Source organism: Amblyomma maculatum, chromosome 1 (assembly GCF_055883805.1).
Source record: "Amblyomma maculatum isolate TAMU_Amacu chromosome 1, ASM5588380v1, whole genome shotgun sequence".
Classification (NCBI taxonomy): domain Eukaryota; kingdom Metazoa; phylum Arthropoda; class Arachnida; order Ixodida; family Ixodidae; genus Amblyomma; species Amblyomma maculatum.
Window position 1 is genome coordinate 454,336,475 of NC_139344.1, and position 12,192 is coordinate 454,348,666.

A 12,192-nucleotide genomic window follows, 5' to 3' on the forward strand; every position below is an offset into this window, starting at 1 on the left:
GGCTTGAGGAAACACTGCCCTGCATCCGAGAAGCATACGCGGACCAGGACTTGTACAATGGGGACGAGACTGGGCTGTTTTTCCAGATGCTACTGTCAAAGACGCATGCAGTCAAAGGCGACCCCTGTAAGGGCGGCAAGCAAACCAAATTGCGCGCTGGCCGTTTTCTTGTGTGCTAGCATAGACGGCACCAGCAAGTGCTCCTCTTTTGTTATCGGGAAATCCAAGAATCCCCGCTGTTTTCGTGGTGCCACGAGTATCCTGGTTCGCTACCTTCATAATGGGAAAGGATGGATGACGCGCGAACTTTTCCACAAGTGTCTAGTCGAGTTTGATAAGCGGATGCAACGCGAATGCAGGAAGGTGGTATTGGTGCACAGCGCACCAAACAACGCAGAAGCTCTCGCATGTGAAAGTTTTTTCCTCCAAGCTAACACCACTGCAGGCTTGCAGCCTATGAATGCAGGCGTGACTGCTTGCTTCAAGGCACTGTATCGTCGACATATTTTGAGCATGCTCGCGCTGAATCTCGACATTAGTCCGAGAATGCCGACCGGCGTCTGACTTGAAGATCTCGCTCCTGATGGCAGTGCAGTTCATTTTTGGAGCAAGGTCAGAAGCAAGCTCCTCCACTATCATGAACTGCTACAGGAAGGCAGATTCACTGGGGATGCCGGCAACGTGGAAGGTCGCGAAGCTCGTGCCGACACAGTGATGACTGAACTTTGGTTCGCAGTGAGCAGTAGTGACAGCGACGCGCCAAGACTTGAGGAATTTTTACGTGCCGATGATACAGTCATGACAGATGAAGAGCTGACAGATGAAGAGCTGACAGACGAGGCTATCGTCACAGCAGTCACTGGCACGGAGGACCGTGACTGTAGCGACGACGACGGTGAACCAGAACCTGTGCAGGTTGAGTCTCCCCAAGGGGCTTTGAGAATGATAGACTCCCTACGGAACTTCATTTTTGCTAAGAACCTTCCACTGCACTATGTTCACTAGTGGATGCCCTGCAGAAAGATGTCGGCCAGATTGCCGTGAAAAAGAAAATGCTTATGGATTATGCGTTTCTTCTCGCTATGAAATAAAAAGTGCAAGCTACCTCGTCCTCATTAAATGTGTAGTTTATAACTTTTTCTTTGTTGTTTCCTGCCTAACCCGGTTATAACAATTATCAGTTATAACAATGAAATTTCCATGGCACTTCAATATTGCTGTAAGTGGGTATGACTGTACCATTAATGGCGCTCATCTGCAGCTCCCCTTGCAAATTCTTTCTTACGCACACACTTCGTTATGTACTTAACCACAGGTCCCTCACTGTTATGCCTGTATTACTTCACATATACTCAGTAACATACAGTCGGAAGTTATAACTTTATACATGAAACAGCACCCAACATGGGTAAAAAATTCCACTTTAACCAACCTGTATGAACGTAACCACACAGCATGAAAATAGTACATCTGACTTATGATTCAAGGGTCTCAGATGCAATTCCCACTGAGCCTCCCGTCTAGAAGGAGATGCCAAGTTGGTAGCTTCTGCCAACTCAGCCATGTCATGTGGTCTCACGATTTCCCACAACTCACAGATTAAAAAGTGGATGGCCAGGTCAACTGACAACTACCACTTACAATGATGAAACCAGCAAAGAAATATGCATGACAAGAAGAGGAGGCACACACACGACATCCCTGGAAGAAGAGTTACAGCTCGTCAAACATTATCCCTCGGGCTTACATCCCAGGCGAGCCCATTGTCCAGCAATTCATGCTCTCACCAGCTACCACCTGCCAAAGGCATGCTCGTGATTTTTGCTCGCAACACTAACAACGCTGATGGCAAACTTTCTAGAGAGCGGGGCCTAAAATGCTCTCTCGCATTAAAATCTGTGACTGGCTGACAGCCCTCACCCATTTCACGCAGATTCTGCATGCACGGCTGGATCTCCTCAAAAAGCTGCAGGCGCTCGGGAATGGGCAGCGCGGGGCAGGCAGCCAGGACGAGGGCAGCTCGCAGGTAACGGCCCCACTCGTGAGTCTGCGAGTAGCAGTCGAGCAGGCGCCGCTGGCCGACGGCTGCCAACCGGTGCCATCCTTCGTCCGCCTGGCTCCGCACCAGCTCCACCAGGAAGGGCACCGCCTTCTGTGGCTCACCCAGCTGGCTGCTTCCATCCACGCACCGGGAAGAAAGAGAACAAAGCTCATCAAGATTGCCACAAAAGCTCAACATGCCACAGAGGAAGCTAGGAGGTTCATTGTATTGCTGATAAGACTCAAAAAAAGGATCGCAGAAATCAATGGCCTAGTTTGTTTTCAGCTCCCATCTTGCATGTGGGAGATGTGGGATTCGATTCCCGGTGCCTACCAATTGCCCAATGAGCATAACTTTCTCCTGGCCTGGTGCTTGGGTTTTATTCTGGTGAAGTCCTTGAGAAAGATGGCTATTCGACCCAGCTTTATGCAAACCAAAAACACTAACCATGACACACCTTAGCTAAAGCTGCCTCAGTATTACTATAAAGATCAAATCACCTCAAAGAAACCTCACAAACACAAGGCCATCTGAGAGCATGGTGTATGTCCTAGCAAAAGTGTTAACGAAAAACGGTCTATATAGTTGGCATATCGCGGCTGTGACGTTCTGTTGAGAACAAGGCCACAAAGCCAGGTGTGGTGGCCTTAATTTGACAAAGAAAAAATGAGCCTCTAGTTCCAAGCTTTCCCCACCCTTGGTGGGTTTTTAATCCCATCCTGAGAATGCCTGCAGCCTTTCCCTCAATAGCCTTTATCATAATGGCTTTCAACAACTTTCTTGCATCAAGTGCTGGCTCATTTTGCAATGAAACCACACATCGCATGATGCAAATCCATAATCATCCGCTCCAAGAACAAGAACGCAAAAGCTGTGAATGTCAGCTTGTCACAGGAAGGCAACGGTGGTTTCAGGGAAAGGTGCCCCAATGCGAAATGTGCCTTGTTCCAAGATGCGCAAGCCTTGTAAATATGTTTCTCTGCAGGCAACAGATGGCAGAGTGGTTGCCCTTTGGCAGCAAGTCGGTGATCACAGTTTTTAGTTTTTTGTTCTCGGCACAGCCAATTACAGAATTGCATCATGTGTAGCTGAAGCAGGGAAGTAGGTTTGTTGACTTATGAAGAGACAAAAGTTGCCACAATATATGAACTCTATGAGCAGTTTCAGCACAAACAAGCCAGCGGTTAAGGAGGGAAAATCTTTAAAACTTTCTACAATGAAGATGCAAAATTCTACAGTGAAGTTATGAGCCGGAGTTGTAATCAGTGCAAGATCTGCCTGCACACATCTTGCACAGGCCAGTCTACTTTCATAGCAACATATAATAAAATTCATTATCAGGTTCAACAAATTATGTTTAAAAAATTAAGCCAGAAAGCTTGCTTTGTGCGGTAAGCAAATCTGATACTTCAACACTGTGTAAACTGCTGTGCAGCGTCATGAAAAGTTTTTGCACTTCTTGTAACATTATTTAAACATACTGTACTGCCCTTTCTTGCGTTCTTCACAAAATTCACCCATCATTGTTGCATCATTATTCTTTTACTCAATGCCGCTCAACATTGTGATTAATTTCATAATGCAATACTATATCACATTTCCTTCCTACTCAGGACTATTACATAGTAAGATTTGTTAAAAGCATCCCTGAAGATTCCCTGAACTAAAGATGTTGATTTACAAATGAGTTTATCCCATGTTCCAACCCCTTAAGGTCCATCTTTGTGATATAGATGCACTTTATACAAGCTTTTACAATTCAGCTCCCAAAATGACATAGTTCCGACTCCACAAACCAATTAGGTAAGACAGCACTACAAGTAAAGTAAAGGAAAATCAAGGAAAACACTGCACTTCCTGACAACAGAGAATGTTAACAGGAGACCAAACTGGTATGCAATGTTTTGCAAGCGATTACTTGCAATTAGGGGTGTGCGAATATTGAGAGTTTCGAATATGAATTAAATTCGATACAACTTTGAAAACCGATTAGACTGCAAAGTCCACGCGGCAAAGAATTGTTGTGAAGCGTGCAATGTGGTGAACCTGCGGTTAACAATTCTTTGGTGTATTCAGTAATTTTCAAACATTCAGAAAATTCTGAGCATCAGATTTTCAAAAATGAATATGGATCGAATAATAACATGTTCTATTCATACTTTAAATTTTAAATATTCGTGCACCCCTACTATACTAACCAATTAAATTTTCCTTAAATTTTGTTATGCACCGATTATATTTGGCGCGAGATGCAACAATCTTGTGAATCTGGTTATACTATATTCTTCAGTGATGAATCACAAATAATCTGTTGAATTCTAGAGAGCAGTTCTTACGACCTTGTTCAGCGGTCGAGTCATATCGCCGTTGGTGCCATAGCCAGTGTAAGCGAGTGAAAGTGAGTCACAAGGTACGAGAGAGTCATGAGAACTTCTCAGAAGAAGATAAAGAAGAGCCACGAGCCCCTTCATCCATCATAACATATCCTTTTATGGCTTGAGGTAATGAACGCAAAGAAAAAAGAAAAAAAAATGGAGTGCTTTGTAAGATACTTTGTTGGGCGAGTTGGTACTTATTCATTATTAATTTAAACAGCGCGAACATGAAGACAAAGGACAAGATAAAAGAAAGCCACAGTACAAGCACTTGTACCATTGCTTTCTTTTATCTTGTCCTTTGTCTTTGTGTTCGTGCTGTTTAAATTAATAAAAGAGTGCTTTGTAACTGCACATACATATATACAAGCACATACAAGTACATTGCAGAAAAGCTTCATTAGCTCCGCTCAAATTTCTCAAAAAGAAAACAAAAGCAAACCACGAGAACAGCAGCAAGCACACTGCACGATGGCCTTTGCTGCCACACTTACGCTATGTGTGAGGTGCAGGGTGACGTGGTCCATGGCTATAACACACACTGCAGCTACGTATCCTCCCCTCTTCAAGATCACGGAGAAAGTATCGAACAGGAAAGCATCGGCAAAAGGAAAATATAGGGCAGGTTGTCTCTGGTTGCCTGTGTATGGGGCCTCGTTGATGACCGCTTCCTCTTCTCTCACCAAGAAAGCTATACAAACTGATTCACAAAGCCAATGCGGGCTTCGCCACCTTTGCGGCTCAGGTTCCAAGCGACATGGGAATGTCACTCAGTAGGTTTCATATCTAGTATACCATAGCTTTCTGGTGCTGGAAAAGAAATGCCTGAGCAAGGAGAGCTCAGTACTTGAGCGCATACGGATACTCACATGTACAACTCAGCCAGGTCCCTACCCACTAGCCTGGCTGACCGTAGACGCCCGGTGTGCTTGAACATGATCATGGTGTGCTCCGACAGATCCTGCAAGAAAATAATGGACTTCAATAGTGGACCTCAAAGCTGCAACAACAAGTGACGGGACATGGCGCTCTGTTTCCTCCTTTGTCGTTTTGCAGTGATACCTGCTAGGGGCCCATTTTCTGGCTCTGTGGTCTTGAGATGGCATTGGCATAAGGAGAAGTGACAGCGCTCCATCTTCCCCATCGATTTTGGTTGCCTCCATGCACACCAGTGCAAAAATGGCACCTGCTCCACTGCAGTGCACAGTGACGAAACATTTTTCAAGCTTTTCCAGTCACTCAAGTATGACACCGGTCACTTCAATTAAACACGCTCGCAAAGCTGTCGGTAAATTTAGCCTCAAAGGCCCAGCAGACACACGTAACTTCCATGCTGAACGGTGAATTCACCATTGCCAATTGCTGTCACTGAATATCGCATTATTCACAGGCTGCTGGCCAGTTCTTTAGTAACATGCCAATGTCACCAGCCCCATCTGTGACTATGGATAAAAGACATTGCAGTACATTTACAGCAAGAGCAACAAATGTCACAATAATGTTCACTACAGGTAGCACTACAATGTCTACCCTGGGGCAGCAAATAATGTTCACTACAGGTAGCACTACAAAGTCTACCCTGGGGCAGCAAACAAAAAGCCTACGCTTCAAAATGCATTGTTGCAAAAAGAAGGCTGAACTATGCAAGCGCCATGCAGTACAATCAAACCCGGATATATCAAACTCGAAGGGGATAGCGGAATAGTTCGATATATCGATAATTCAATATACAGAAATCGGATTGTGACGGCACTTCCGATGCGAAAAAACGATACCGTATTTGTCGTGTAATCAACCCACTCGCATAATGAACTCCACTTTTCCACCCGAGAATTTAAAAAAAAAAAAAAAAAGCGTTAAGGCCAGCTCACTCACATGCAAGCGATTGAGCGATCTCAGCGACGAGCCGCAGCGATAGAACGAAAAATTTCCAACTTGTTGGAACTGCGTCCCTCTCGCCACTCGACCCACTGCGACAGCTCAAAACAAGGTTTCTGTGTCACCGCGGCAGAAATTGCGAGCGTTTTCACTTGCATTTCGATAACGCGCTCCGCTCCATTTCGGTCGTCTCATCCACAGCTCTTCTTGGCAGCATGCCAAGATGCTGCACAGCGATAACTTCACGGAGTGTTTATCTTTTGATAGCTCCTGCGGTAGCGGGGAGCGAACTTGGCAGAGTGCCCGTGATGGCTCGATTGCACAAGCCTGGTTCGATTTATCACGCCGTGATTGGGCCGGGCGCAGTCCACTGCCGCCACAAAAATCATTGGAAAGCATGATAGCTGCAAATGCTGTTTGAAGCGAAAAATTCTAAAAGCCGGTGTCATGATTGCAGCTGACCACATGCTTTCGTTGATTCATACATGCAAGAATTCATACATAAACGACTCCCGCAAAAAAGAAAAAAAAACTGCCGCTTCTTAACACCTGCAGCCGCCATATCTTACGCTACACCGCGTGTACAGCACAACGATAAGAATAAACGACTCTCGCAAAAAAAAAAAAAGAGAGAGAGAGAGAGATCTGCTGCTTCTTAACGTCTGCAGGCACATATCCACGCCAGGCACCACGCGCAGAGGGTTCGCAGCACATGCTGGAGAAAGCGTCCGACGTTCTGTCTGAAAACGGGCTGAGCTGGAGCTTCACTCTATAGTTTCTCCCCTCTCGTTCCCAACGGTTCTCTCTGGTTCATTCACGCACACAGCTTGTAAACGTCACGTAATAGCGTGCGGGAAACGATAACTGCAGAAGCGCGCGCCTTTGGAGAATGGGCGCGGCGCTGCCCTAGACCAGCCGTCGCCGAACTGTCCCCTCTTATTTCTTCCGCGCATGGCTTGAAAACGTCACGCGGCAAATGGCCGAGGGTGATGCGATCGTCTTTGGGAAATGCACACTTTCCAGTGCGTGGTGCGGAGTTGATATATCGACCGACCGGTGAATTTGAGTTCGATATATGACGTGGGTTTCCTATACATTTACATGGGATTTTCAAGGGGATATTTTACGAGTTCGATATAACCAAAATTCGATATATCCGGGTTAAACTGTGTTCAGATACACAGATTAACCGATAACATACACAGTAGCAGTGAGGTTCTGCTGCACATTGCCATCAGGTACTGAACACACAAAAAACTTCAGCAGGATGCGCAACCCTGTGCATACCGAGGTGGGTGTGGAGGCAACAAAAGGAAACGAAAAGTGAATGCTTCAGTACAGTCACATCTCAGCATTGGCTGCTTGGTTTCATTAGTGCCGTGATATCTGTATTACAGAATGCAGTGTACAACCTGGAAATTAGAAAATTGCGTGCTAAAGAAGCAAGAATATTTTTTTTTTGTTTTGAGGAAAAACAGAAATGGAGACGCAATAGGAGTATGCAAATACTGAACACTTCGAATATGAATTAAATATGCAGTGTTATTCAATCCGTATTTTTATTTGAACAAAATGATACTCGGCATTTTTGAATATTCGCAAATTTCCGAGTACACTGAAAATTTTCGAGTTTACCGCAGTTTCACTGCACTGCGTGCTTCACCGCAATGCCTGACTGCATAGATTGTGCAGTGAAGCATCCTCAAAACTCGACTGGGCCATTATGTGAACAGGGACCTTATCTTCTGTGAAGAGGGCCTTCCCGACAGTGCGCGCAAACCAAAGTGCTTGACGAAACCAGCAAAAAACTTCATTCTCATTTGTGTCTCACCTCAAATGCCGAAAACCATTGTGCAGGTGTTCATCAAATAAAATTATTGCGATGCAGATGGTTTTCGGCAGTTTCTTCACGTCCATTCGATAATTCGAGCCTTTGGTTGATTACGACATTTCTTCTTCTGTCCCTTGAAGGCCAAATTAATGAGCGTTTACTGTATTCAGCAACAATATGACAGTGCCATGCAGTTTCGTGCAGGCCCATTTTATAAAAAAGAAAGGCATGCGGAATTCTGTACAAGGTGTGTACTGAATTTCTCAGTCGGGTATACTCTGCGCTGCAGATCTAGTTTCATTTTATTTGTTAATGCCACGTGCATTTTGCATTCTTTTTTTTTATTGATTATGCATTCAATATCCAATTCCACATTCGAAAGAATTTTTTCCCCATATTCATATTCTCGTATTCAAATCTTATTCGAAATTTTCAAATTCGCACACCCCCAATATGTAGCTATGCCATGATTACACAACAAACGAGCTGCGGGTGATAAGAAGAAGAAAAAGGATGTTCCGGTAAATTTTCACTATTTGTAAAGCATCGACAGACCGACACTGAATCTTGTGGGAGTTTCATTAGAAGAGTCAGCAACTGGTCCTCTGAATTTTCTCAGTAAATGGCTGAAATGAGAAAAGGGGGTGTAGACCATCATTGCCGCACCACCAGCACGAAGGACAGTCGGAGAAGTCCAAGAAAGAGCAGAAAGCCCCCAGACCATTACCATTCCGGACCTTCGATCAAGTGAGGATGTAATTATTGAAAAGAAGCATAGTTGGCTGGTTTAGTCCTCTGTCAGTTGTTATCCTTGTTTACTGCAAACGAGTGTCTGCTAAATGTGGGCCTGATGCTGAGGATTGAAACAGTGCCTGAAAACCTAGTCTTTACGGTTCCGGGATAGGTCTAGATGCTACCGTGGCAAGCTTTGTCTGACATCTTTGGCTGCTGGCTAGATCCAACCTGCTCATCTCTGATATGCCTGTCAAGTTGTAAACTGTTAGTTGTAAAGTTGAAAATTAATGTTAAATAAAGTTAGCTTCGAGCTAGCTGTCTGAACTTCAACTGAAACACTTCCTCTGGCAAGATCTACCTACAATGGGTGCATCTTTGGTGCATCATGCAAGCTAAGGCTGCCCTGATAGAAAAATAGAGCCTTAAGGAGAAGATGGCTTGTAGAAGTGGGAAAAATTTGAAGAAAAAAAACAAACAAATTTTTTCAGAAATGGAATTTCTGAAATCTCGAGGTCTTTCTCTACTAGGCTGTGAATTTTGTAACCTTAAGTGTTAATATTTTCACTGTAATACAAGTAGAGCGGCCGGGATTCTACAACAGTCAAACACCCTAATCACTGCCCACCGTAGTGGGGTTCCTCGTTTACAAGTGACCTATGACTCAAAGCAAGACCTTGTTATGTATGCATGTTCCATTGAAATGTGTTTCAACTCCTAACAACTTTAAGAGCCATATTGAGCCCACCATGCTGAGGAGGCTGTCATAAATGCCCAATAAAGCATGCAGCTTGTGCGCTCCAGACAGGTGTGCTATTTGTGATGGTACTTATTCATGGAAGCATTCAATCGTGCAGAAGAATATTCTATTCAATAAGCAAGCAAAATTTGTTACTTGAATTCATTTCGCACCTAAAACGTTGCTATTCTCACAGATCTGATTGTTAATGCTACATTTTTTGTTTTGCAGGTAGAGTTCCGACCTAATGTTTGCCTATGGCAAACACGCCTCCGGCATTTCTGTTTTGCCTTTTATACATTAAACAGCATAAACAAAGGGTCAAGGATTTGCAACAGCTATAGTAATTAGGGGGGGGGGGGGGGTAAGCACTACCTTGCACCTGTCAAAAGTATTCTTTCTGTGGCCATACTCACGAGGTAGTGCTTGAGGAAGGAATCCTTGGAAGAGAGTGCCTCCCTCAGCTGGCTGTGGGGAGACTGGCTGTCCGCTTCTGCACACACAAAGAAAACGCTCTGGCTCTCTCGTCTACTGCACCTGGTCTCAGTATCAGAGTAAATGCTCACATTCAGCTTCGGAAGCACAATGTAGTTCAGAGCAGTGGAGTGCAGCAATCATACATCCACAAAAGGCGTGAGAGCAAGTTCTTCATTTTTTCCGCTGCTTGGTTCATGCCTGAAGTTAAACACAGATCCTGGCTCCATGTGTAGCTGTGCAGGGTTCACTTTCATTTAGACACGACCGTTATAAGCAGCACAATCACTGGGCAAAATGTGTTGTTTCAATTAATTATTTTTCAATAATTGTACCTCCTCTGATGTGACATCACATTGCAAGCGCACAGACAGGCAGCTCAAACATTTTCGAAAATTCTGTCTCCGTGTTCAGAGGACCTCCTCACACTGCGGCTACACAGAATAAGTGCCCTGCCTTTTCTGCAAAGGACCCTGGAGGTGAAGGCAGCCACATAAAACCTGAAAGGGCCCAACAAAAGCTATTTGCGAAAACTAGAAAACACGCACCAGCTATAGGTATCCCATCAATCCCCCCTGCGGTGCAAAAATGTTTAGGCTACCTTTATTAGCACTGAGGATATGGGCGATTAAAAATGATGTTTCTCCTTTCCCCCCTCAACTCAGCCAGTGCCAGGGCACAAGAAAATAAGAAGTAAAGAAGTCTCGATGGCGCCCCATCACATCCCAGCCTACCCACATAACTTGGGAGTGTAAAATGAGCAGGTGCACCCAGCAAGCGCATGTGACGTCACGTGGGAGGTTTGCGCACGGTGATGTGTCGTCCCAATCAGTTGAGAACAGTTGCCAGGAGCACTTTTTTTTTTAATTATTTGCAAAATTGCAAAGGCTATTATTTCCACAGCTTTCAAATTTGACTTGAATGTTCCTAAGGGCCACCTCTGTGGATTTCTTGCATTACAATATTATCATAAATAGCATTCTAAGGGCCTTTAAGGGTGTTAAGGAGCAGTCTTTGAGAACCTTTCATAATGTCATCCACTGAAGAATGGTAAAAGAAAACGGAACAAATTTAGGAAGCAAAAGCCTGTTTGAGAACACAGTAAATACCTTATATATATCAAACCCACATATGTCAAATTACTGCTAATATCGAACTGTCAGATTACCCTTCTCAAAATCCCCCTCTAAAGTAGAGCAGTAGCATGCATTCATCAAACTTCCATTTAGTGGAATATTTGATTTATCAAGCTATGCTGCGCACACCTCTGCAAGTGGCACTTATAAAAGTGGCCCTCCTGCACCAGCTCTCACACATGAAGCTAAGTCAGGTGCGCAGCTTTAGGTGCCCCCCCGGCAGTGCTAACACTGTAAAAACCACGACAAGGTGACCGTACCATAAGCTTTAGGGTTGTTTTCGGTGCAGCGTGTAAATTTTCAACGTGGCACTGTTGCCATAAGGAGAAGTTGGCATTTGGTACACCAGTTGTTGCATGGTGAAACCAGCCCTGCTGACCGAAGGTTTGTGGCAGCTCTTACCCAACTTGCTTTACTGTTGAAGACGACGCAGATATCCACTGTATTCTAATTTCAATTCAAGTAATACTGCTTTTATAGTGTGCAGGCAACATAATCACTATGATTACCAGTAGCTTCTGCCAAGGCCTAGCGACACCCAGTGTGCGTCACTAGCATTCCCTTATAGTATGAATGCTTAAGGACTACAAATGAGCTTCCTTATTGCCTTGTTTCATACAATGACCAATTCTCAAACCTCTTCGAGTTTGATATATCTGCAATCAACTGCATTTTGTAAAAATATAAAAAACAAAACTTGTCTTGTTATGCTTTGCTGACAGATACAGCCTAACCCGGTCATATCGAACCCGGATATATCGAATTTTGGTTATATCGAACTCACGAAATATCCCCTTGAAAATCCCATGTAAAAGTATAGGAAAGCCGCGTCATATATCGAACTCAATTTCACCAGTCGTTCGATATATCGAACTCCGCACCACGCACTGAAAAGTGTGCCTTCCCCAAAGACGATCTCATCATCCTTGGCCGTTTACCGCGTGACGTTTTCAAGTCACACGCGGAAGGAATGAGAAGGGACAGTT

The 12,192-nt window shown here is 44.4% G+C and overlaps 1 protein-coding gene across 2 annotated transcripts in view; it reads right to left on the reverse strand.

The window, feature by feature from the left end:
• The window catches only part of SIDL (SIDL trafficking protein particle complex subunit 10), a 95,714-nt gene that overhangs the window by 36,550 nt on the left and 46,972 nt on the right, over positions 1-12,192 (reverse strand). The window contains exons 11-13 of one of the 2 annotated variants that reach the window (XM_084603024.1): positions 10,013-10,089; positions 5,286-5,377; positions 1,921-2,171 (exon numbers count right to left, since the gene is read on the reverse strand). In XM_084603024.1, the coding sequence (XP_084459150.1) occupies positions 1,921-2,171; positions 5,286-5,377; positions 10,013-10,089 (420 nt within the window). Of the gene's footprint in view, positions 1-1,920; positions 2,175-5,285; positions 5,378-10,012; positions 10,090-12,192 lie in introns of both variants that reach the window. The other variant, XM_084603023.1, reaches the window with a different exon arrangement.